Below are 25,882 nucleotides of genomic sequence, written 5' to 3'. Positions count from 1 at the left end.
TCCTGAGTGCCATTGCTGGGAATAAAATCGAAAGAGTTTTGACAGTCCTCTGTCTGCTCTGAATGACAAACTCACTGTTGTAGGCAGATTGAAAAATGGGCTTTTAATTCTGCTTTTCTCTAAGATCTATCACTGAAAGATGGGAGTTGTTCTATAACCAGCAGTGGAAGAAATGACAGATTCATACACTTTGCTGTGAGGATACTGTAATTAATGCACAAGATAGGATTCCTGAGAGTAATTTCATGGTCATAGAGTAAAGGAGTGTCTACAAGACACAAACTTAATAAAATACACCTGTTTGCCCATCTCCTTCACTGGGATCTGCTTCATGCCATGCTGTGTTTGGTAATGTGGTGCTGCTGCCTCATACAACACGCTTCTGCAGTGGGTATTTCCTGTGTAGTCCTTGCTTGAGCTTGTCCAGTTAGTTTGCTCCAGCTTTCTGACCAGGCTCTGGTGTCAGATCCAGGCGTACCTGCTGTGCAACAAGCTGCGCTCGGCGTACCTGGTGTCGGTGCGGCAGGAGCGGGCGCGCGCCGTGCAGCTGGTGCAGCGCGTGCGGCAGCTGGCCGACAGCAGCGGCGACCACGTCGTCACGGCCATCTGTGCCCAGTGGCTCTCCGTGCACCAGCCCAAGGGGAGAAACCGGCTCCCCCAGGGCACTAGGAAGTGATGTGCAACTGACATGAGCCGTCCTGCTGAAGGAGAAGGCTTCGGGACAGCTCAGAGGTGTCTGCTTCGGCAGCCTCCAGGTAAAATGGAGCTCTGTTGGCTGATGTCGGTGGCAGACGGATGCTGCTAATGTGCCTCTGGTGAAAGGAAGGGAACTAAATTACAAGTGCCAGTCCTGTATTCTGACAAACAGTCACTACCTCAGGGTGTTTTTTGGCTCTCTTTTTGATGGGGGGAGGGGGGGCAGTTTCAAACTGAACAAGCAAGGATTTAGGTGTATGGAAGAGAGCGCTTCTGTTTCTGGCTTTAGTTTTTGGGTTTTGTTGGCTTTTAATTTTTGGGGGGGGTTGATATTTTTTGAAAAGCACTGGACTTAATAATATGTTTTATTTTTAATCCAGAAAACATATGTAGAGAGGACGGAAAAAATTTATCAACTCATTGTAGCCTAGAGTATAAAATTTTTGTGATCTTTCCTGGAAAGTTTTCAAAAGTGGAGAGTTCTTCTGTTTCAAAGACTAAAACTCAGATTTTTTTTAAGCCTCTAGACAAATCGTTGCTACTTCTTTTTTATCCCCCCCCCCCACCCAGTATAATGTACCCAGGTTTTTTTAGTTTGTTTGATAAGGTAGGAACTGATTCTTTTGGCAGATTTGAAGTTACCAGTCACACTGTGTGATATGTGCCATAGTTGTGGCACTTGGGCTAGTGCCAACTAAATGAATGAAGTTATAAAGGGCATGTGCTGTAAGGGGAGTACAAAGGGAAAATAAGCCTTTAAAATAGCTGAAAAATCATGTGCCTCTTTCTTTACTGCAGTAATACCCAATAAATCATTGTGATGCAGCTTTATGACTGAATAGTTGACAGTAAACTTCCACAGTTTTTCATCCGGTATGGCAAAGAATAAGGATAGAGCAAGCTGTGGCAAAATTAAACAGGTGGTCTGTATCCCTGTCACATAGGGATGTATTTATTTATTTATGACCAGAATAATTTGTCCCTGTCAAGTACAATAGAACACGGAACTGGACATGCCCTGTATTGATGGGTTTTGCTCTGGAAATGTTAGGTTGATCGGTTTTATGAAAAAAAAGCAGCAATCTCTGTGCAATGTCTGTGTTCAGGAATGCTGAAAAAAAGTGTCTGCTTCTCTGCAACTAGTATTGGGACATGACAAACTGGCAAAAATGTGTTAGACAGTAGTAGGACTGTCAAAAAAAAACAAAACAAAACAAAACATGGCATTCCCCAAGTTTGTGTTTGCTGTTTACATGTATTTCAGCACAAGAAGTAGGAAAACTAATTCACTTTTTTATTAAAAAGTTGTTTACATCAAAAAACGAACAGGTTTTCTGAAGTGTAATGTAATTGTAAATAGTTTTAGTACATAAAATAGTTGAGACTATGAAGTAAGAGTTTTGCACTATCCCCAAGCTCACTCTAATGAAAGAACAGACTTCCATGGTGTTGGAAAGGATTTGGTCCATCTTCTTCAGGGCTTCAAGAGCTGACAAAACACTTTGGAGGTGCTCTGCTCACTAGAGCAGAAATGACCACATACAGCTTTCAGAATCCCCTGACCACAGATTTGCATTATCTCATTAGTGAGCAGTACTAATGAAAGCTTTTGTTTCCTTGGCCAGACTGACCTAGCTTTCCATCAGCTTACAGCCATCAGGCTAATCCTAAAACGTGACACTACCTATGGCTTCAGTCATTTTTAAATCTCTGATTATGGGGAGGAGATTTTACTGTGTGTGGGTTTCCAGATCTGCATTGCTGTCATGCTCCTGTTCTGCTCACGTTCCTTCAGCTGCAGAGAGCACTGAGAGTGGAGGTTGCCGTGCAGACCCGTCAGTTCCCTACCTGCCTTTCTTCCTGACCTCTTTGCACTGTATCTGATGCACTTTATATAGTGTTTGGTGTAATTTGATGTTCTTAACCTGGAATTGTAGGGATCTTTCTTGTACCAGCAGAACTGGAATTTTGACCCCGATTAATTACATTGTGTCAAAAATAGTGCAATTATCAAGGGGCTTTGAATTTTTGAGCAGGAAGAAGGGATTGAATACTGCCAGTTTAAGAGAATTTCTCTGTTACTGACCAAGATTTGTTTACAACTAAAACAAAAATAAAGTATTATGACTGTTAATGTATTTTCAGTTTATTTTTTTATCTCAGCACAGCTAGGGTTCTCTTTCTAGACCTGCATTTTGCTTTTGGCTATGCTTAGTGGAGTAATTAGAAGGGGGGTAATTGTTGTATCATGCCAAATTTACATGTTACTGAGTATCCTCAATATTTAGCTCTACTGGAATGTCACATCTTTAGAAGTCCCCCCAGCAGCTAGGTGGCCTAGGTAGTTCAGCCTCATGCGTGTACTCAGTAATCCTCTTTAGGGAGCTTTGCAAGTTAATCTAACTCTCCCTTACAGGCCTCCTTTTGAGACAGCTAAATGAGCTTTAGTTTCCTCATTTTTTAGAGATCAGCTGAGAAGTATAAATTACGTGCTCAAGGTCAAAGAGAGTGGATGTATGTCTATGGAAATGTTTATTTAATATGTCTTAAATGTTAAATCTACAATTAGACTTTTTGAGAAGTTCATTGACCTGCAAGGGCAAAAACATTTAACACCAGAGACGCTTTTCTGCTTTTTTAAGAAATGGTTTCTCTTGCTCCTGAAGCCACTTTCAAGATCAGAGAATGACACACAGAAAGCAAGCCAAGGCTCCAGTGGTAGGTAACATTCTACTGCTACGTTATAGTTGTGGATTTAGCTTCATCATTGGGATGCAGCACAAAGAGGGAGGGGCGAAAAAAAGTAGAGTGACAGGGAGAAACACAAAGGAACTTTTTAAAATGCTACCTGGACTGAATTCTCTACATTAGTGAGGCAGGTGCAGATAACAGCAACACCAAATAAACTGATTCAGCATTTCTGAAAGAAGATACAGGGTCCTGTTGTAAAAGGAAAATGGCTTTATTTAGTATTGCTCAGAGGTAGCAGAGGACTCATCTGCATAGGCAGCATCCAGACAGGAAGAATTAAAATTAGCATTGGTTTTCCAAAACTGGCAGTTGGTCACAGTGGCTGGTTCATATGCAAGTCCAAAAACTTCCAGGCATTTTTTCAGAAGCAGAAGATAACCCTATGAGCTGTGGCACTTGGTTTCTGACTGCTTAACTCTTTCAGAAATAATCTCTGATCACAGATTGCACTCCAGCAATTTGCACTCACATAGCATTGGGTTTCCAAGGGAGCAGTCCCAGAGCTGTGTGGCCTGAGGCAGCTGCTTTGTGGAAGTGCAAGCTGTGTGGTCCTGCAGGGGCAGGGTGGCAGCCTTGGCTGGCAGCCAGGCACTGCCTGCCCTGTAGCTGCTGGGCAGACAAACACAAGGATTTCTGTGCAAGTCTTACCTTCCTGTCCTGGAGCCAGCTTGACCATAATACCAAGATAGTGCTGCCTCCTGCTTCAGCTATCTAGCTCTAGGAAGTTTGGTGTCATTTAAAGCTAAAGTCTCAGCTGAAGTTGTTTAATATTTTTTTACATGGTTGAGATGTTCCTTGTTCATTCTGCTCTATTTTCTAGGTTCTAAAGTCATTTAAAGTGCAGCTGGGGGGTTTACTGTGACAACTTTTACACCATCTTTGTTCAATGCTTCATGAGAGAGATGCTGATTTTTTAAATAACTTGTCTGTGCACAACTGCAGCCCTCCTAGTCACCTGCACCAAAACCTGGGTTCTCAGAAGATTTGCCAACCCCCAATAAACCTACTGCAATCAGTGGGTATTAAGGGCCACAATACCTCAGTGGCTAGGGTCCAGCTTCTTACAGAGCATGCAGAGAAAGTGATTCCATGTAAAATACTTTACCTAATGCTTGGCACAAAAAGGCCAGGACCTGTTTTTGTGTGCTAAAGAGTACTGCATAACTTTCCAGAAAATCTAATATCCCAAAGTATTTTTGCTCTGCCAGTTCAAAGGGTAGGAACTGAAAGTAATCTCATAGTTTAGAGTCATACTAAATTCATAAGTTTAGTCCTACCTTATTACTATTGCTGTTAGGGAAAAAAACAACCAAACTTTATTTAAAGTAATGCCTTGTTACTTCATAATCTAAACCTAATACTGCAACCTCCCTTTCTATTCTGAAGCCAGAGAACCACAGCCTCGAGCTGCTGTGTGAGATAACAAGCAAGTTGTTCCCTGCATTGGTGCTCTAATTCGCCAGCTAGGAAGAGGGACTGATTGCTTACAAATCTCAATCCTTTAAGTGTAATATTCCAGAAATTCGAATTATCTTGTACCCGCAGAGCCATCCTTAGGGCAGCTGCAGTATCAGTGTTGTACTCTTGAGGTCTCTCAGCAGTGCTGTTCCCTGGAGAAGCTTTGCTGGGCCGAGCCAGGGACACTCTTGGTGCAGCTCAGTCCCACTGGATGCCAAGGAGCTCACAGCTAACGCTCCAGAGCTTCTTTGCCGTCTCATCATCCCGACCACGTGGAGATACGTACGCTGGCTGGCAATCACTGTAAGAAAAACATTCTTCTAATTCTTTAAAGTCTAAGTAGGAGACTTTAAAGTACACTGAAACATCTGTGTTAAGATTAGGGAGTTGCTCTCTATCAGTTTAATTCAAGACTAGTTCAAGAATGGTGGGAGCTATCCAGCAAATGAGCAAGTGTTGGTGCTAAGCCACCATGAGAAAGATTTCTTTCCAACTAGCTAAGGAAGAATCTCTCCCAATGGCACCAAGAACTGGCAAGCGAGTGTAGCTCTATCTGTTGTCTCAACTTTTAAAGAAACCTCACTAGTGTGCATTCTTATTAATACCACTAAAAAGGCACATAGGATCTAACCAAGCTCTTCAGGAGCACATTTCCTAAAAATACATTGCAAAAAAGTCACTCAAAACAGCCCTTCATTCTAAGTTATTTATCCCACTATATGCCCAAGAATAACACTGTAATAACCATGTATGGTTACCCCCTTTCCATTATCAATTGAACTGTGCTCCTTTCTTCTCAGCTCCTCCAGTCAGAAAGCATTCAGTCTGGAAAAGAGGTCCGGTGTTCTCAACTGTAATGCTGCAGTAACTTGGGAGTTTAAGAGCACAGAAGAAAGGGCATCTTGTAAGGTTTCCATTCAGCACAGTGTTTATAGATGGAGTCTTTAATATGCCTGAAATGACTGGTGGACTCCCACCTGTCTCACTGTGGCATGCAAATTTTTTTCTTAATGTCTACACTTGTGTTTTATACTCTATAGCCTGGAAAAGTGAAAAGGATTCTAGGCTAGTCCAGTGTAAATTGTGAATTAGTATTGAAGCTTCTCATTTCCCACCAGGTCCAAAACTCCTTTTTTTTAAATGAGTTTAAATTCTACCAGTTTTCTGTACTTCAGGACATCAATGCTTCATTTTTATCCCAAGACAGACAGCCAGAAAAGACTTAAGATGTCTATTTATATATTCAGGTCTGATTAAGATGGTACTAACTCCCAAATGAAGATCAGGCAATGATGTCATACAGAGACTAATCTGGTCACAAATCACAAGAAGAAAGCTCTGTAAAGACACAATGGCTCCAACAGCATCCATGTGAGGGAGGAGGAAAAAACCCCACAACTTTTCATATTTGTTCCCAAAAAACAGTATTGTTACAGTGCTCTACATGCAGTGGGAAGCTGGCAGACATAGCTGTGGGAATCTGTTCAAATAGCAGTCTTCAGATATAGAATGATGATGACTTGAAACTGCTCTGGGCTGTGGTTTTTGGTGATGGGAAAAGGAGAACAATGTAGGGTTCTGGAATGAGTCAAAGAAGTAAAAAAATAACAGGTTTTGTAACGGGAGCTAAACAAGATCATTTCCATGACAGTGTGACAAACAGCCCAGCAAGAGTCCCTCCCAGCTGGTGGGTCTATCACACTGGAGGATAAAGTTATTTGGTCACATGCCAGACCTGAAAATCTCACCTGTCTCTGCAGCTCCATCAGCTCTCCCAGCTCCCTGAGAGCACAGGCCCTTCTGCTCCAGTGGTGTAAAACTACGAAGGGAAATGAAGTGTCTTCCCAGAATTGACTGAAGTGACCTAATTAACTACACAGTTCTACTGAAAAGTGATTTTCCCAAGTGTTAGGCAGGTCAGCATTAGAGCTCTGAGCATGTGACAGCCATTCCTGCACTTTCAGTACATTAATATTTCTAGCACTAAAGGACATGCTATTGTATGAAGTGTTGCACAGATCGGGTGTTTCTTCTAACATGATTGCAACAGACCTGAAAGGGGTAATGCTCTATTTGTCACCCTCAGTCTTACCAGACAGCCTCTTACCTGGTCCCTTCATAATGAACAACGACAGTAAGTCCCATATTCCTCAGCCAACCAAGTTGCCTTCCACAGTGTCACTTCATTAGCTTGCACCCACCTGAAATACTGTCCTGTCACAGACTCCAGCTCCTCAGCTACTGCACAGTAGATACTGGTCTGAGCTCCTTCACAAGGTGTCTTCAAGAAGAAGGAGAATATCTTCCACATCCAGGTCATTACAAATGAGTGCCGGACCAGATCCGAATAGACAGACCCAGGATGGAGAGCGTTTGCTGTGACTTTAGTGCCTATGGCAAAATAAAGTAGTCCAGGACAAATCTGCATGGATCAAAGTGTCTTTAAAAGAAGGGTAATATACTCCTCAATTCGACCTGTAGATATTCTGTAACTTAAAGGAGGAGTCCTTTAAGTGGCCTTTGATACAGAGAGTAAGTGCAGTCCTCTGTAATTACTGCATGCTGGATGTGATGGATACACTTGACCTCTTAGCCAAATCAGCAGTAGTTTGGTACAGGCTCCAAAGAAGGTAAAGGTGTGAGCTGTAAACAGGCCAGAACTCCTCTAGGAAATCCACAGAGGCCAGTGAGTATCAGTGCACATGCATTTGGAACACCCATCAGGCAGTTCACACAAGTAGCACATGGCTTTTCCAATACTTTTCTATCCAGGAACAAATAAGGTTGTGGATGCACTGAGTCTTGTGTACCTTTCCCACTGTATGTAATTTGACTACAAGCCAACCACTCCATTCCATAAATATTATAGCCTAAGTAAACCTTCTCTGAGCTCTCCCTGCTAGGAGATTTGACTGCAGGGCGACAGTCTGCCCTTGAGCTGGCTCACCTCTCAAGGCTGCTCCTCAGGGCAGAGACCTTTTACCAACAGCAAACCTTTGGATGAGCCCGGCTGAACCTCAGCTCAAGCTGCAGCTGGACTGCACAGCAGGTAACAACCCTGGAGCAGAGATGCCTCTCAAGGTTTGAGATTTCTTTCCTGAGACTGAGAGCCTTCCTTAAGCAAGGCAGAGAGGCCCTTTGCTTGCAACAAATCCTTGGTAAGTGACTGATTGCTGAATTAATACTGAGGAAACATTACTAGTCCATGTAGCTACTCAATTATGATTATTATAAACTTTGTATAGATAATTCCATGACAAATAAATTGTCCAAGTCTGAAACTCAAACTGGACCTAGGCTCCCTAAGGAGTTCAAAAAGCACCATGCTGAGCCTTGTGATTCAACAGGAGGGTCTTCCTTACACAGTGTGTTTCTAGTCCAGTATGAATCATTCTAACTTAATTCTAAATCAGTTTTCCTTTGTATGTGTCTTCCATGTAAGTAACAGAGTGACTTTGCCATCATACTTGTTAAGTCACCCTTTTATGACATCAGGTTAAAAACACTTTTGCTAATAATACCTTTGATCTTGATTCTTGAAGCAGTTTAAATCACTCATCCATGGCACTGGAGCATCCCCTGCTCCCTTCTAAACACAGGAGTCACTATGTGCCTTCTGCAAAACAAAGTGCTAAGGGAGCCTGAGTGCTAAACCAGTAGCAGTTTCCAGCAGGCTTTTGAGAACACCTGCCTCTTTTGACTTTAATAGTAATTTCCTGGGGAAGACACTGCTTCTGTAGTAAATAAGTACTACTTAAGTTTATGAACTGGACTTAATGACACAACTGTGACAGATGTTGTGACTTACAAGGTACTGTCTAATCTTATGCTGTTCTACAGACCATTAACCTTTAAGGCAGCTTGAGTGTGCATTAGGTTTTCTATTGGAGACTGCAGCTGTGGCTCTGTTTCCAGCTTCCATCCACATACCACAACTGTCTGCATGGATGCAGCTAGTATTTGACAAGCACCACAGAAAAATGAGACATGCTAACCTACTAAACTCCTCTACCCTGTTGTTTTAAAGACAATCTGTGTTGTAAGTCTCCTGGTTCCCCAGACAGGAGATATTTTCTTCCTGCAAAGAGCTCTCAGTGACATTTGCCTCAAACCATCCAATTTCTGCATAGACGATTTGCAGCCCTTTCTTCAACCCACTCTCCCCATCCACAGTGCTCAGAAAGCCAAGCAGACAAACACCCCTCCCGCCTCTGGAACTTGCCTTGCAGGCGCCTGGCCAGCTCCCGGGTGAAGAGCACGTTGGCCAGTTTGCTGTGGCAGTAGGCAAGGCCGCGATTGTAGCTCTTCTCCCCATGCAGATCATGGAAGCGGATTCGCCCGCCATGGTGAGCCAGTGAGGACACGTTCACGATGCGGGCGGGGGCACACTGCTTCAGACGCTCCAGCAAGAGGAAGGTCAAGAGAAAGTGACCTAGGGGGGAGACAAAAGGTCATCCTTCTGGGAAGGGCTCCCCTGCTTGCTTATATGTGGTATCTTGCTGCTGCCCTCATTTCAAGTCCAGCAAAAAGAAAATTTCTGATCAATTCCCCTGAATTAACATCTACACTTTTCTGGGGCCTTCAAGTTCTGCTCCTCATCTTCAAAAAGCTGGAGCTGTCATACATTTCAAAATGTCCCAGGTAACACATACAGATACTTAAACTGTATCCACAATACACAAACTTAAACTGTATCCACAATACACAATACACAAATACATCACATTGCATCTCCAGAACTCTCGACTCTAGCCCTCCATCCTTTCTGTAAAAGGAAGAATGAGGAAGAGAAAATCTGACAGCAGGATTTTCCTTTGGAATTTTGCAACAGATGTCCATGTTAGAAGTTGATCTTTAAGGGCAATTCCAACCCAAACCACTTGATGATTCTATGATTCCATATTGAGTGCAAACATGCTTCCACAGGCCTTACCAAGATGATTGACTCCCAGCTGCATCTCAAAGCCATCAGCAGTCTTGGAGTAAGGGCATAACATTACCCCAGCATTATTAATGAGAATATGGAGTTCCTTCTCCTCTGTAAGAAACAACAGACATCCTTAAACAAGGGAACAGAGAATGCAGACAAGAAAGTAGCACAAGTCACCCCTTGCTGTCTGACTTGCAGCTACATCATCTTAAAAAAAAAGGATACATCTCCTACCACAAACTAGCTCCTGGCGTCTGACCAGCCCCTGCTATGAACCACAGCACCCAAGAGGTACAGAGACAAGCAGGGCAGGGATTTGGCAATGGTTAGAAGAACAGACAGCAGTCCTTGGCAAAATATTCTCACTAAAAAGAAGAATCTAGAGACTGTACCTGCTAGAAATCTCTCAGCAAACTCCCGGATAGACTTAGTATCAGCCAAGTCCAGTTTTTTCGCAATGACTTCCTGGTTCCCTGTCTCAGCTCGGATTTCATTGGCTGCAGCTTCTGCCTTTGCTGTGTCTCTGCAGGCAATAATTACCCTTGCACCTGCAAGGAGGGGAGGGGGGAACAATAGGAACAGGAACTGAGATCACTGGAGCACACTGGATGATCCAGGCTACAACAAGCAGGCTAACCATGCCCAGCAATTACAAACAATATATTGTTTCTTTAGGGAACTAGCATCAGTCAGGAGGGTGGCTGGAAGAGACAAAGCCTTTCCCACTCAAGTGTGAGTTACAGTCCTGCTGAAAGATGATTTCAGACCAGGCAAATGCACATCTTAACATGCCTCTGTCCATGTTCTCCCAGGTCAGGAGTGCATACAACAACAACGGTATGATAGGGTTGTTATCTGCCTCTATAATGGGAACATCAAGCCAAGAGCACATAAAGGTGATGGATTCCAGCCAGAGTAATTTCTAAATGGATTGTGAACAGGTAGTTTAATCTTCTTACCAGTTAGCCAAATAACATTTACATCAAATTAGCTTGAAATATAACTAAAGCACACAGTGGTGGACCCATGGCATTTCCCAGCTTCATACAAGCAGAGTCCAGGAACTTCCCCAGTCCTCTCAAATCAGTTGCAATGCAACGCATTTTCATTCCCCAAGGAACTTTTTGACTTTTTGGAGTCCAAGCAATGTAAACAGTTAAGGAACTGGGAACTCGCACCTCAGTGGTTACAGCCTCTGAAGGAACAGCACTTGGCTCATCTGCAGTAACTCTGGAATCCAGTTTAGTTCAATATAAGCCTACAACACGTCTTCCTTAGGTCCAGAAAAGGGGCTACTGACACAAGGCACAGCCGCTCCGGCTGCAGAGGGATGCCTGCACTTGCCTCTTCGTGCGAGGTCTCTGGCGGTTTCCTTCCCGATGCCTGTGTTGGCTCCTGTGATTATCACCACCTTCCCCTCCAGCCTTGCTGTCGACTTACACCGTCCTCCAGCGACATAGCGCCTGCAAGAGGGGAGGCACCAGTCACTTCTGTCGCCTCAGCGGGCCCCGTCCGGGGCTGGGCACCCAGAGCCTGGGGGTTCGCATCAACACTCGGGCTCACCGCTGCGCCCCGGCCCCAGGGAGTCACGGGCGCCCGCCCTGAAGCGACTGGTCACGAGCCTGTCGCGACCGGGACACCGGCACCGCGCCCCCCAATCCCCCGCGCTTTCCCGAGCGCGGCCCCGCCCCGGGCCCCGCCCCGTCCGTGCGTCAAGTGGGGCCACGGCTCCCATTGGCTGCTGCCGCGCGCCCCGGGGCCTTTCGGCCAATGGGCTGCGCCGCCGCGCCCTGAGGAGAACGTGGGCCCCGCCCCCTGCCGCGCCTCCGCGAGCGCGCCGGTGCCCGGACGGAGCCCGGGGAACGCGGCGGGCGGCGTCCGGGCTGAGCGAGCCCCGCAGCGTGGCAGTGTCACCGGGGCGCTGGAGCTGGGCAGGCCGGAATAGCTCCGACCCCAGCGCGGGCTGCAGAACGGGATTCCCGCTGTTCGCGCTCCCGCCACACGCACACAGACACACACGGGCGCCGCTCTGCGGGGCTGAACATACGCGAAGGGCAGGGGCTGCGCTCGGTAAGACGCACCTGATGTAGGGCGCTGCCACGAAAAGAAAGACGGGGACGGAGACGGCGGCGCCCAGCACGGCTTCCCAGCAGTTGAGCATCGCTGCCGCCAGCTACTCACGCACCGGCAGCGCACGACTCCCGGCAGCCTCCGCCCGCCCCTTTGGATCCGCCTCCGCCCCTCCCGCCTTGGCCTCGCCCACAACCGCACCGCCACACCTCCACTGCCGGGCCGCGCCCCCGCCGGGAGTACCTGCGGGTATGCCGGCCGCCCCCTGCTTCTTACTCCGATCTGGGTCCCTCGAAACATTCTGAAACGCGCTCCTCAATTAAGGAGCCGAGAAATGTCTGTAGACACAGCGCAGCGGCGGCTGTCGGCAGTGGCGTTTGAAACACATTTTTACAGCTCCCCGCTGAGGTTCATGTCATTAACCCTGGCAAGGGGCATGCAGCCATGTACACGTGGGCAGGCGCCCAGGCCTGGGAGCAGCGCGGCGGCGGCGGGTCACGCCGGTACCGGGGAGCCCCGGGGTCGCATCGGGGCTGCCGGCCCGGGGCGCTCCGTGGCGGCGGCGGACGAGCGCCCCCGCGCGGGGCAGGCATGGCCGCGTCGCTGGGACTACAGCTCCCATCAGGCAGTGCGCGAGGCGGCCCCGGCGGCGGAAGCGCCGGGCAGGGCAGGGCAGGGCCGGGGGCTGTGGGACCATGGCGGGCCGAGGTTCTGCGTCCTCGGAGCACCTGGAGCGGCTGCACGAGATCTTCCGCGGGCTGCACGGAGACCTGCGGGCCGTCCCCGAGCGGCTGCGGGGCAGCGCGGCCGGTGAGGCGGGGAGGAGGAGTGGACGTCTCTCGGGGCCGGGCGGGGCCGCGGTCCCTCCGGCCGGGGCTGCCCCGCTGGCTGCGGGGCCGTGGAAGGAGTGCTGGGGTGCTTCTCGTTAGCCTGGCGTGTTTGAGCAGCTGGGAAGGCAGCGTCCCTTCAAGGCTTTGTGGGGGGGCTTTGCAGCTGTGGGGACTGGGGACGTCGCTCTGGTAGGCGCTTGCAGGGAGGAGGCGGGTGACTCTGCCGTGTGGTGTTTTCAGCTGCTGCCGTGGCCTGGTGGCTTTGCAGGTGTGTGGCTTCACTGCCCTGGAGCTCCTATGCTCTGGCAAATTTCAGCTCCGCTGGCCAGCAGTGCCGTGCTAGGTTCACAGCATCAGTCTCTGAGGAGGAGTTGCTATTTGGATGCTATTCCACGCTGTTTCTATTTGAACTGGAGAACAGGAGCTCAGGGGTGACCTCCTCGCTCTCCACAACCTCCTGAAAGGAGGCGCAGCCAGGTGCGGGTCGGCCTCTTCTCCGGGCAGCCAGGGACAGGACAAGAGTCTGTCAGTCTTAAGCTGCACCAGGAGGAGTTAAAGTTGGACATTAGGGAGAATTTCTTCGCTGAACGGGTGATTAGACATTGGAATGAGCTGTCCAGGGAGGTGGTCGAGTCCCCACCCATGGAGGTGTTTAAGGAAATACTGGATGTGGCACTCAGTGCCATGGTCTAGTTGACAAGGTGCTGTTAGGTCAGGTTGGACTTGATGACTGCAAAGGTCTTTTCCAGCCTAATTGATTCTGTGGTTCTGTAACAATTGCAGCACTTTGGGGGTTTGGGGTTCTTGTCCCCCCTTTTCTTAATTTGCTATGTTGGATTCACATTTAAAACCTCATTGGCAGAAACAGAAGCAGTTTTTATTGTCAGAACTCCCCAGAAGCATCTGGAGATTTGTCGGAGAATGTTTGCACTTTAAATGACTGTTTTAAAGTCTGGTTTGTGCACTATGTACTCACAAAATAGAGAAAACCTATCATTCTAACCACACTAAGGTGTATTAGAACACAGCCTGGTTTTACAGGTGTTCTTTATACCACATCAGTGGGTAAAATGCTCTGACAGAACACTCCTCTGTAAAGATCTGTGCTTCTGATTCAGTCCTTGATGCTTGGCAGTGTTCTGCAGTGTTCTGAGAACCAGAAAGGGAAGCAATGCCACAAGGAGAATTTTGCCAGTGTCATTCAATGCTTCTGATTGAACCCTTCCCATGAGAAATGTAATCCACAATCCACGGCTGTCATGAGCTGCTGCAGTTCAGCTCAGGTTTTGTACCCCAGTGATGGGCAAGGGCTGTCAGCCACGCTCTGCTGTAGTGTTCATTCTCCCACAGTTGGTCAGTTTTGTGTAAAGTCATAAAGACAATTTGTTCAGAAAATACCAGTCTGCACAGAGCATGAAACACTTAATGTCCTGTTTCTTACCTGGCTTTCTATGTAATAATGAGTCAAATTCAGGGTCACAGTCCTTGTCATCAGCATTTCCAGGAAGTTTGGTACAAGAAAGGGGCTGAAACCTGCAAATGACAACTTGCAAACCTGACTTAATTTCAGTAGTGGTCAACAAGGATAAAAAACTTAAAAGAAGCAATACCTTTTCTAGTAGAAATCCTTATTTTCTTATAGAAATGAGCATGATCAGTTTCTTGGTTAAGAAAAACTTTGTCAGGTCTCCTTGACACTGTGGTACGCATGAGCAATGACGTCTAAGCCATGGGCTGAAATGGAGTATTTAGAAGCAGCTGGTTTTGCAATACCTGGGATTTTTTTCAATAGATTGTAAATAATTGCAAGTTGAATTTGCTAAAGAATGCTAAAGAATATTAATACAACTGTTCTACTCTTTAATTTTTTTTTGCTGCAAAAGTCCTGGCTCTATTTTTGAAAGTGTTTCTAAGAGAGTTTAATATTTAGGAATTTGTCTGTCTGGTAGAGTCATTCTACTCTCCTAATGTTCTTTGTTTGCTTCTTGTACTTAGGAGGAGGGGAATATAAATTCATTTTTTGAGTTATCTGATCCTGAAATACTCAGGAAGTGATAGAAGAGACCTTGGAATACTCTTTTAAGACAATTCACATGCTCCAACAGCAACACAAAACGTGTAGTCCTTGGGACGTCTTTGAGGGGAAGAGGTTTGGAAATGCTGTTTCACTCTATATAAACAAGATGACAAAGGGGAAGCAGCTTGGATATGTTGCAAATCATGTCTTTTCCTCTACATGAATTCAGTTAGCTGTACTTTCCAACTGAATCTCTTGGTAACTGATTGGAAATAAATCTGTTAAATGTTGATGAGCATGTGGGTAATGCTGCCGTGGCACAGGCACTGCTGCAGCATTTTAGAGTTCTGTCCTTGTGCTTTGAGTTGTGGTTCAATGCAGAGCGACACCAGGTGAACCTCTCAGTGTATCTTGGTGTTTCTGGATTCCAGCCACATCCAGTAGAACGTTTTCAAGCCACATTGCTGGATTTCTTGCTGGCCTGTAGACAAAAAGGTCTCAAGCTATTGCTGCTTGGCTTACCTGAACCATTCTATGATTCTATGCCTTTTGGAAGCTGGCATTTCTTTGGCTGCAAGCTCACAAGTGCAGCATCTTATTAGTGTGCACAGCAGAAACAAAGCAGGGAAATGCTACTTTTCCAAATCTGTGATGGGTTTCCATGACTTTGAAACAGCAAAGTGGGTGTAAGAGGGCACTGCTTGAATCATATTAGAGAAATGACCTGTATGAAACAAATTACTGACTTCCAAAGGCTGTTTTTCCACAGTTCATATCCATGATTTCACTTGTAACCCAGCTGCACAAACAATGGCATCAGCACAAATGTATATGGTGGCAAATCATGGAGGAGGTTGAGGAGAGTGTATTTAAGAACCTCTTTAGTCAGCATTTCCTCCTGAATAAATTGGGATGTGAAACAGCATTTCCTGATATCAGCTGATGTGTATTAACAGTCATCATGTAGCTTAGTCTGTAATAATTCTGTGTGCTATGTGAGACCACAGCTACTTCTTCAGAAGATGGGTTTTAGTTCTGTCTTAAGTTCTCCACAGTTGAAATTCTGGGCTTAATCTGAGTTTGAACTGAGAAGGAAAGCCTACAGTTTAGGTGTGTTGTATATGTGAGAGGAGCTATATACCAATGTTCTGAACACGCCAAGTTTTTTCTTATCTTCTGTTGAGATCTCAGTGGTTTAAAAGCTACATCTTTTGCAGATGACTGTGCTTACCAAAAGGCATTATCAAGTGAGGTTTTTAACTGCAATGATGTTTTTATAATGTTGTGTGTAATTTTGTCTTTAATCAAGTTGGAGGAGTTTTACCAAGATGGCAGTCTACATTTTCTTCTGCTTAGAATTTTGTTTAAGACTGAATAATACTCTTTGGAAAGAGGTGAATTAAGCTAGGTGCATAGTTATCAGATTTCTGATAGAATTTCATTTTGTTTGCAGTAGTCTACAACAGTCCTCTAGTGTTCATCTTCAGTGCTTTTGCAAAAGATTGCAGAACATGTGTTTTTTGCTCAGTTGAGATAAGGAAAGTTTTGGATTTAGACTTTCACTGATGGTGGATGTTAGAGAGATATGATAAGTTTTTTAACACATGAAAAATAACAGGCCTTTTGTTTAAAAATAGAGTAACAGCAGTGAAACCCATTCTTTGGTCTCCAAAGCCCTAGGAACACAGATCTGGCTAAAATGCTGTCTCAAACAACTGAAATATCTAGTGTTGTTGGCTGATTCATGTCATTCCACAAGAGGGAAGTGTTTGGGCTTTAGTCTGTGAACTTGAGGTGATATCTTGGTGGCATCTTTTATCTCAGAGAACTCTGGAATGCTTATCCTGTGTACTTTATGACCATGGGAATGCAGAGTGCCAGATCTGGCAGGACCTTCAGGTCTCGCTTGGGAATGTAGATTGACCTGATGTTCTGTTCAAATCCAAATTGTAGTTTCAGCCTTCAGTAATCTTGCCAAGTGTTTCCAAAAAATAAGAAATGTATTTATGAGTTCTTTACCAATGTGTCTTCTTTGCTGTTCTTTCAACATGCAATTTTGTCAGTAGACATTGAAGGACAGTAGGTCAGAAAAATATTTGAACAATTACTTCTTTTGTCTACCAGAGGCAGTGTTCAGCATTTGGAAGAGCAATTTCTGCTCTCTTGCCCCACTCCCATCTGAAAAGTTGTCATAAGAACAAGTTGTTCCCATTTGAGATAAATTTTGACCTGGGATTCTGCAGCCAGCTTCCTTGTCTGTGGCAGCTTCCTTGTTTTTAATGGATTAAGTTGGAGTTCTGTTGTCATTTCTCTATAGTTTATCTGACATACTGCTTTTACTTTCCCAGAGGAGAAGAAGAAACTGGTTCGAGAATTCGATGAGAAGCAGCGTGAAGCCAACGAGACAGTGAGTGTGGGGCTTCTGGCCTTCCTGAGGGCTGGAAGACTGCTGCCTTAAAAAGGACAGCACTTAAAATATTACTTTTTTATGGATCCTGTTCTGGCAGGCAGGAGTTTAAGTTTTTTACTGTTTGAGAATTGATCTGATAGGTGTGTCTGTGTTTGTTAAGAGAGTTGGTATACTTATATGGATACAAAAATATAGACACATATTCTTACATGTTTTTTGAGGGGTTTTTGAATGCTCAGTTTTGATAAGTGCCTTCACTTTGTTGAAAAAGGTAGAGCAGTGGAGGTGCAATTAAAATTGCTAGAGGTTTTAGGGCAGGCATGTAGAGAATCTGCTGCCTGGGGTTTTTTATTGCACTACTGTCTTTTTGCATGTTGGTCTTAGCCTGTCTGATCTTTCTGTAGTAGTGTAAAGGCTTGCTGGACAGCAGGTGATATGGAACAGCACCAGAAAAGCCATGTGACTTGTCTTTTAAAACAAGACATTATGAATTAAGCTTTCTTTTCATATTTCAGTGTTCAGTTTGTTAGGTTGTGTTTTAGTCACATGATGCGTTATTCCCCTAACTTACTGGGGTTTATTGACTGGTACCTCTAGGTGGTGATGTATGAGATGTGGAGCTCCCTCTGTGAGAGCTCATGGTGGCATACAGCTTTAAGCATTTTGAATTTGTTACAACTGTCACCAGAAGTTGATGTGAAAATTCATGCATCCAGAATCTTGGGGCTTGCAGATTGTAACTCAAGTTGCCAAGCCTGGATGTTCAGGGCCTGAATTTAGTGCTGTGCCTACCCATGCAATAGATCTGAATTAGGAGATGGCTGAGGTACTCAACATCTTGTTTACCTCAATCTTCAATGGTAACCTCTTTTCCCACATCTCTTGGGTTAGTGGACTGCCATGCCAGGACCATGGGAGCAAATTCCTTCCTTTAGGGGATGACCAGGTTCATGAGCACATGAGAAACCTGAACATACTACATCTATGGGACCTGATGAGATGCATCACAGTGTCCTGAGGGAATTGGTTTATGTACTTGCTAAGCTACTGTCCATGGCATTTGAAAAAGTCAGAGCAGTCAGGTGGAGTCCCAGGTGATGCTCCACCAGGGTGATGTCCCTGGATGCCCTATTCCTGGAAGTATTCAACCTGGTCTAGTGGAAGGTGCCCTTACCCATGGCAGGAGTGTTGGAACGAGGTGATCTTCAAGGTCTCTTCAACCCCAAACCATACTATGATTCTGTCTCTTTGCACAGATGTAATAGAAAGCTGATACCCATCCTATAAATGCTTAAACTATAAGAAAGTGAGAATTGCAAATTTTAAAATTTAGAGTGATATTATAGGGAAAGAAAATCAAGCATTTAAGCTTGGGAATTTTTTTTTTATTGCAGTGCTGTGTATATGAAAATACACATGGGCTCAACAGCATTGGGTAGCGTGGTGTACTCAATACTAGATGGGGTGTGGGGTTTAGGGTTATCCCCCTCAGCCAGTCCAAGACAAACGTGAATCCTTTCATCTGGTGCTGAGTTTTGAGTATGGCAGCTGCTAAGCATGGATTTGGTGCTTTAAAGAATAAACATCTTTTGTTTGCTTTCTTTTGTTGAAGCTGCGGGAAATGGAGGAAGAGCTGAAGTACGCTCCTGTGCCTTTCCGCAACCAAATGATGAGCAAAATCCGAGCCTACAGAAGAGACCTGTCCATGTTCCAGAGGGATATGAGAAGCACAGATTTGGGGTTGGGCCGTGGAAACCAAGGCGATACAAAATATGGAATCTTTGCCACAGAAAATGAACAGAGTGTAAGGATTAGATGTAAATTTGATCTGACTGTGCTGTGATGGTGCAAGAGCATTATTGCAGATGCATTGCTTACAGTGCTTCTACTTTAAGCTACCTCTGTGCTTTTATAAGTCCCTGTATATCTCTCTGCATGTAACATGAATATCTCAGGGAGAAGAACACCTGGAACTCAGAGGAGAGTTTTTCTGTTTAAAACAAAGATAGGAATGTAATCAAAATGGAACTCATTGAAAGACACGTGGTTAGTAATTTGCGCAACATTCTGTACTAACTCTCGTTAATCATTCCACAGGTTTCCCTTCCTACAGAAGGGAAAACACAGAAGTGATGCTTCTTAATGATAAAAAGGTTAACTCACCTAGTTCTAATCTCCAAAACTAGCAAAGCATGAATCATGCATTGTATAGGTTCTTTGGTAGAATTATCTTTTAAGCAATCTTAGTGTAAATAATTTCAAGAAAATGCAAGGATTTTTTTCTCTAGCACTTTTTTTCACTATGGTTTTGCTGCCACAATGCAAAAAGTACACCAATTTCTTGTTTACCAGATAGGCTTAGAGATATCTGAGCTAGTGAGACTGAATCTCCTTATTGTCTTCAAAGTGCTGTCATCTGTACAGAGGTGGGCTTTTCATTTTTCTGCCTTAGATGAGGCCAGTTCTGAGGGGGGTTCTTTGTTAAGTATTTCCTTCTGCTGCAGCTTGGGAAATTTTTGCATTTGATTCCTCTTGACTGATTACTCTAAAACCTGAGAGCAAGGGTGATAGATTAGACTTTCTGAAGCTTAAGAAAACACTTTATTTTGAGCTACCTTCTGACCCCAAGGTCGGCAAACATTCCTTATCCTCTAGACCAGGCTACTGGCATGAAAAGAGGATCTTTGTTACTTAGCTGTCCATCTGTTAGTGCTGTTTGTTCCTAATCCTTTTGACTGTAAACTCTTAAAGATTTCCCTGGCAACCAACTGTGAAGGCTGACTTTAGATGTGAATTGAAGTAAAAGTTAGCATCTGGAAAAGAAAGGTACTATTTTTATGTAAATGTTCTTTGATGGAAAAGTAAACTGTTACAAAGATAGCTTTTTGGAACTGTTTTAACTCTTCAGTGCTGTATCCTTTTTAGAGATTTAACCAGATTTGGTCATAATCTTACAAGGTGAACAAGGCTCGGCCAAAATTAACCAGGCTGCATCAGTTAACGTAAGGAATGCGTACAGCTAATACAAATGGATGGCCTATGGAGTCACATTCTAACTGTTTAATGTCACAAGCCTTATACTTCTGTCTTTGTGCTTAATAGTTAAGCATCCATTATTTTTCAGACTAACCTGCAGTCCCAGAGAGTGCTGCTGCTCCAGGGCACAGACAGTCTGAACCGAGCCAGCGAGAGCATCGAGCGCTCGCACCGGATCGCTGCCGAAACCGACCAGATCGGCACGGATATCATCGAGGAGCTCGGGGAGCAGCGGGAGCAGCTGGAGCGCACCAAGAGCAGGGTGAGCAGGAAACTGGGCATTGCTTTGAAACAGTTTGCTCTTACTTACTGGGAACTCTATGCCACCAGTTACTCTCAGGGACCTTCCAAGGCATAGTCATCCAATTGGATAGCTCTACAGACCAAACTCAGGCTGCCACATTTCTATTTGTTCTCATAAAAGACAAGTAATTGCTGTAGAAGGGTTCAAAGCGTGGTGGTAAAACGTCTGCTGCTGTGTCTGTGCAAAATGGGAGATTAGACCTATAGATCTGCTAGAAAAAATAGCATTACTGAAAAAGTTGCAGATTATAAGGGGTTGCCTTGTGACTAGATTACTAGTTAAAGTTAAGATTTTGGAAACAGTTAGCAAGTTTTTGTAACTAAATTAAATTTAAGAATTACTAGCTTTCCAATATTTGCAGGGAGGGAGAAAATGCCAGACAAGTTGTCTATTCCTCATCCTTGGTTCAAAAAGCTCTGCTTCTGCTGTGAAAGCTTCAAAAACTAGTTCACTTGTTTTGTTTACACACGTATGCAAAACTGACAATTTGATTTTTGAACTAACAAACTGATGGGTTTTTCTGTGTGTGCAAGGGATCCCGAGTGTAAAGCTTTTAGGTGAGTGACTTCAGGGGACACCTAGTTTGGCAAATAAGCCCACTCAGCCAAAGCAAAAAGCATACCCCTGCTTTTGGGAGTTCTTTCTACTCATTGCAACAAAGTCTGTAGCTTTTTCGTTTAAGTAGTCCTGTGATTTCAGTCAGAATTTGATTTGTCCTGTTCCAAAATTTGAGTTAGAAAGCAGGAAAGGAAATTGATCTTAAGATTTGTAGGTATAGTTTTTGTCCTTCAACTGATAAAAAGTATTACAGTCCTTCAGTCTCTCAACAGATCATTCACAGAAGCATAAAATTGTTTAGATTGGAAAAGGCCTCAAAGATCATTGAGTCCAACTGTTAACCCATCACTGCTGTGTTCATCACTAAACAGGGTCTGTGACTTCTATTGTGAGCCTCTTAGGCAATGAATTGTGGAATTGTGTGAACCACACATTCCAACTGGAAGCAGACTTTCTTCTTGCTCTTTCATAGTGAAGATTGGAAATCTACTAAGCTCCCAATGGCCTTGATAGTTTTTTTCCCAGCTTTGTCCAGTCCATCTCAGTGCAAAGAAACATACAAGCAGCTTTGCAGTTGAGGGCAATGTGTTAAACTACAGAGAAATTGTGCAGGCAGGTGTCTATGATATAAGTGACCTGGCTTACCCTTCACTTCCTTAGAATGTTTGGAAGTGGAATAGTGAAATCTTACCTGGAGACCAGTGGCCATGCATCATGAATTGTGTCTGTGATGCAGCAGCTTTTTTAGTTGTCTATAACCTCACTTAATTGCATGTTTCTTAATAGCTGACTGGGTATGCTGGGCAGTTCATTTCTGGGCAATACAAAGCTGAAATGGATTATCCATTAACAGCTCAGAGCTTGTACCCACTGGGTCACTTAGACCTCTGAGTGCAACACAGTTCTTTCTTTGATAGAACTTGAGCAGCATTTCAAACACTTTGATATGCACTGGGGTGAACACATCAGTATCACTTTCTTCTGGTGTTAACAGAAATGAAACTTAATGAAAGAAGTTGTAATACCACTTTTCTGATATTTGTATATTAATTAAAGAGGCAGAAAGTGGTCTCAGATTGCATGTCTTTGTATGTATCTAAGGGAAAGTATACAGAAAAGTCTTAATTTCTCCTTGGAAAAGAGGCAATGCTTCCAGCTGCTGTTGTGGGTAGAAAACAGTGCTGTGTCTCAATTTTGAGAGGACGTGGTCATCCTGTCCTGTAATTCATTGCAGCATTTCAACACCAGCTGTTTTCACATGCATCTTTCCAGAGTTGATGTGTGTTTGTTTAACTGACGAGTAACTTCTGCCTCTCTTCAGTTGGTGAATACCAGTGAGAACTTGAGCAAGAGTCGCAAGATTCTGCGCTCGATGTCCCGGAGGTGAGTGGTGTACAGGCTGTTGAACAGCACTGACTGTGTGCTGTTTGGTCAGGGTGATGTGGGGTCTTTAACCAGCCAAACCATGGTGAGGACAGAAGCAAGTTACAGTGACTTGCTCATGGTGCCTTCAGATGCCCCTCATTCAGGTTGGGAAAGGCTGTGCCATAAATCAGTGCAGCATTGGGTGGGTTAGATGCCTGATGACACAGACTAATCAGTTTAGTCCACACCACTGCCCTAGAGCAGTTAGTCCTAGGCTGGCCCATGAGACACTCTTGAGCTGGACCATGTATGATTTTGATGGCTAAAACCTTGGCTTCTTAAGTGGATTTGCAGTTTAGCTGTATTGTTTAATTAGCCTTAAAAACCCAGTTCATAGATTGTATTCCCAGCAGGTACTTATCTCCTCACAACCTTTCCTTTATGCCTATTGCCAAAGGAAGTTGTGATAACTGTCTAGTTTTCAGTAGTAACAGTACTTTATTATTTTGAGATTTTAGTTTTCCTTCAGCAACATAGTTCCAAGTAAAAGCACCACCATGAGGGTTTTTAGCACAGGACTCCAGGTATTGTTTTCCTCTTTGCTTGACTGAAGGAGTGGGCACATATAGAGCAATGATCTGCCTTCTGTGAGACAGGGGAAGAGGAACAGAACTACTGCTGAAATAGGAGATTCAAACAGGATTTCCAGGAAAACATGGGTAGCGAACTATTGAGTTTGTCCCTTTCTGCTTGTTAAGAGCTTTTTGAAAAGCACAGTGTGGTCTCACTGAAAGAGGGAAGGGAAGATGGGGATCTGGATCTAGAATATGCTTTCATAAACAAGCTAAAAAAAAAACACCCTTGGATTTTTAACTCTAGAATAACCACAAATAAGTTGCTGCTATCAATTATCATCATCCTGGAACTGGCCATCCTAGGAGGTGTGGTCTACTACAAGTTCTTTCGCAAGAAATGAACCTTCATGATCAAGATGAGCTTTTCCACTGATGAGGAATAGGATGGGCTGTCTGCTCCCTTTGACTGTCTGAGGGTTGAACTGAGTCATGAGACAGCACATTGAACTGAAACTGTACTGACACTTGAAAGACAGAGAATGGGAGTAAAAAGAAACAAGCTTGAACTACTGGTAAGATTAATAAGAAGGTAATAAATATTTTATTGTCTCATTTTGTATATACTTAACTAAATGAATAAATCTTGCTATGTAATAAAGTAGCCACTGATCAATGGAAAAGCTAGTTTATTTAAAAACTGAGATGTTAACAGTATTTGCCAAGTGTTGACAATCTATCCACTCAAGTGCCTCGGCAGAGCTCTGTAGTGTCCAATATATCCAACATGGGTTCTTAAATCCTCACTTGCTCTTCACTGTCAGATTCATCTGGAGAGCTGGGTGTTGGGAGTTCATCAAAAGCAATGTGTGCTCCTTCCCTTGTCTGCCCAAAGCACGTCGCTATCACATCGACTGCAAGGCGAGCAGTTGCTTTCACTGCCTCTTGAGAAGCTCCCAGCAGTGGATTGACTTCAACCATGTCTACAGCTGAAAGCATTCCTGTGAAAATGATTGGCAGCTTTGTTACTCTGACAAAGGGTACAGTCTTCTGCACAGGTTTTGTTTGCAGCCTTTTATTCATTGTAGCAAGTCTGGTGGTTTGTGACCTGCTCTACCCCTTAGACAAGTAAGATTGGCACTCAAGGGATGAAGTTTGTTCTCAGATGCAAATTTGTGTTTTTAATTTCGTTCTTTCTTACATCGTCACTACCTCACTCACTCGTGCTTTCAGCATACAGGAAAAACATTTGATGTTCCATACACCTTTATGAGAGGAACATTTTTTCTCCTAGTCCAAAAATGAGGGTAGTCTCACCTCATATTCTTTTGCTATCCTGTTCACGAATCTATAGACTATTGTCTGGTTGGGATTTTTTTAACCTTCTTTTACTGCAAATAATATTGTTTAAACATATTAAATAAAAACTTGATGGTAATAAGATGAAAAGTCCTCATATATTGAATCAACTGCAGTATATTTTATGAAAGCTTGATTTATTAGTCTTGAATCCTAGAATGGAACTTGAAACTATTTAAGATTGTTTGCACCCATTTTTGTAATCCAGATGCCCATTTTCACATCTCTCCTCATGTGTTTAGGATTAGGGAACAGTATTACACATTTTTGACATTAGCTGTTAACATACTGTGTCTTTTCTTTTGCTAAGCTGAAGCTGTGGATGGTTAAGATGCTTCCAACACCAAGGGAATTGCCCAGTCACAGGACTTCTTTTTCCCTTACTGAAGGCTGAATTGACTTTGCAGGCACCTTTGTTTTGACTACACTTACTATCTATTTATACCAGAAAAACATAACCCAGAGTATGTGCTCTGGGTAGTTTGTCCTGTCCTCGCTTAGCCCCGTACTGCTGGTGCTCCTACCTGTGTTGTGTATTTCCTCTGTGATGTACATGCCTTCTCTGTAAGTTAATCCACCTAGAACAGGAGTCCCCGTTGCTGGAGCCAGTGAGGGATCAAAAGCATCAATGTCAAAACTCAGGTGAATTGGTCTCTGTCTCCTGAGACAGAATAAAACAAGAAAAGCGATCTCAGAGCCTTAAATGTTTTCTATGTGCATTTCTTACTGTCTAGGCTAATCAGCAATGTAGCATCAAGCTCCTTGAACCATGTCTCATATACATTAAAAAAGCATCTACTCAGGGCGGATTTGGTTGAAGATAAGTACTTTAGTTCAAACCATCTTAACTGGTATTTGTCATCTTAGTGGGATGATGTAGAGAAGTGTATGATACAATCCAGCCTTTTCTCCTTTTGTACAGAAAGCCAGGGTGAAGGCTGAAACACTGATGTGTATGGCAGCTAGGATGGAGGAAGCACTGAGCTCAAGGATTTCACTGACAGTTCATCAAGATGAGCATTTTTCAGGTCAATACTTAAAAGCTGTATCCAAACCCTGCCCTGTAGCCTAACTGCTGAAGTAGTAAAGGATAATCCCAAACCTAAAATGCTAGTTACTTACTATATCATCTGCAGCTGACGCCAGCGCTTAATAAACTGGACACTGCTTGTCACTCACATGAATTATTTAAGTGGCAGACTGCATTCTTCCAACTACTGCAGATGCTCAGTAAGGAGAAGCATCTGGATTACCATCTTCTTTACTTGGCACAGCTGCAGCTAGGAAGGGTGAGCACACCTTTAGAAAACAGCAGCATGCAGCACAGGTTCTAACCTGTGGCAGAGGTTATCCTTTCTAAGTGACCCTCTCCCAGCTCCTAGCATGATTTGCTCCCTGACCTGGCTCCCCAAACTTGAACAAGGGTCACAAAGGTGGCAGTAGTGAACTGCAGTAAGGGAGTGGTTAAAGTGAGCTTTACCAGCTGCACTGGCACTGGCAGCCACCATCAGGACATCATGTGTGAG

General features: G+C 44.2%; 4 protein-coding genes across 5 annotated transcripts in view; 2 read left to right on the top strand and 2 right to left on the bottom strand.

The window, feature by feature from the left end:
- The window catches only part of ZFYVE26 (zinc finger FYVE-type containing 26), a 48,981-nt gene extending 46,151 nt beyond the window's left edge, over positions 1-2,830 (top strand). For both annotated transcript variants that reach the window (XM_036383780.2, XM_036383778.2), the window contains exon 41: positions 467-2,830. In XM_036383780.2, coding sequence (XP_036239673.1) covers positions 467-676 — 210 coding nt within the window. In that variant the 3' untranslated portion in view covers positions 677-2,830. The remainder of the gene's footprint in view (positions 1-466) is intronic.
- An 809-nt stretch (positions 2,831-3,639) lies between these two features.
- Positions 3,640-12,003, bottom strand: LOC118687077 (retinol dehydrogenase 12-like). The gene is made up of 7 exons (XM_036383781.2): positions 11,917-12,003; positions 11,180-11,298; positions 10,228-10,383; positions 9,839-9,943; positions 9,128-9,337; positions 7,107-7,296; positions 3,640-5,206 (listed from the first exon to the last, which is right to left on the bottom strand). The coding sequence occupies exons 1-7, from the start codon at positions 11,994-11,996 to the stop codon at positions 5,104-5,106; spliced, it is 963 nt and encodes a 320-aa protein (XP_036239674.1). The 5' UTR covers positions 11,997-12,003; the 3' UTR covers positions 3,640-5,103.
- Positions 12,004-12,582: 579 nt separating this feature from the next.
- On the top strand, positions 12,583-24,455 carry VTI1B (vesicle transport through interaction with t-SNAREs 1B). Its single transcript, XM_036383972.2, has 6 exons — positions 12,583-12,715; positions 17,101-17,159; positions 18,775-18,966; positions 20,287-20,460; positions 22,382-22,443; positions 23,305-24,455. Exons 1-6 carry the CDS (start codon positions 12,601-12,603, stop codon positions 23,399-23,401), a joined length of 699 nt encoding a protein of 232 aa, XP_036239865.1. The 5' UTR covers positions 12,583-12,600; the 3' UTR covers positions 23,402-24,455.
- ARG2 (arginase 2) overlaps positions 23,574-25,882 on the bottom strand; it is a 21,020-nt gene continuing 18,711 nt past the window's right edge. Inside the window, exons 7-8 of the mRNA XM_036383971.2 lie at positions 24,881-25,017; positions 23,574-23,998 (exon numbers count right to left, since the gene is read on the bottom strand). Coding sequence (XP_036239864.1) covers positions 23,793-23,998; positions 24,881-25,017 — 343 coding nt within the window. The 3' untranslated portion in view covers positions 23,574-23,792. The remainder of the gene's footprint in view (positions 23,999-24,880; positions 25,018-25,882) is intronic.

The sequence above is a fragment of the Molothrus ater genome, chromosome 6, assembly GCF_012460135.2.
Source record: "Molothrus ater isolate BHLD 08-10-18 breed brown headed cowbird chromosome 6, BPBGC_Mater_1.1, whole genome shotgun sequence".
In the NCBI taxonomy this organism is placed as follows: Eukaryota; Metazoa; Chordata; class Aves; order Passeriformes; family Icteridae; genus Molothrus; species Molothrus ater.
The sequence above is the reverse complement of the archived record's forward strand: the minus strand, read 5'-3'. Positions and strand labels throughout refer to the sequence as shown.

What these genes read in the sequence shown, in the direction of transcription:
- LOC118687077 (XM_036383781.2), bottom strand. Translation starts at nt 11,996, where the DNA reads ATGCTCAACTGCTGGGAAGCCGTGCTGGGCGCCGCCGTCTCCGTCCCC. An exon ending in CAGAGACCTCGCACGAAGAG is followed by an intron (nt 10,384 to 11,179) that starts GCAAGTGCAGGC and finishes CCCTCCTTGCAG; the next exon opens with GTGCAAGGGTAATTATTGCC. An exon ending in GTGACAGGACAGTATTTCAG is followed by an intron (nt 5,207 to 7,106) that starts GTGGGTGCAAGC and finishes TTTTTCTTACAG; the next exon opens with TGATTGCCAGCCAGCGTACG.
- VTI1B (XM_036383972.2), top strand. Translation starts at nt 12,601, where the DNA reads ATGGCGGGCCGAGGTTCTGCGTCCTCGGAGCACCTGGAGCGGCTGCAC. An exon ending in GCTGCGGGGCAGCGCGGCCG is followed by an intron (nt 12,716 to 17,100) that starts GTGAGGCGGGGA and finishes TTACTTTCCCAG; the next exon opens with AGGAGAAGAAGAAACTGGTT. An exon ending in CTGCGCTCGATGTCCCGGAG is followed by an intron (nt 22,444 to 23,304) that starts GTGAGTGGTGTA and finishes TTTTAACTCTAG; the next exon opens with AATAACCACAAATAAGTTGC.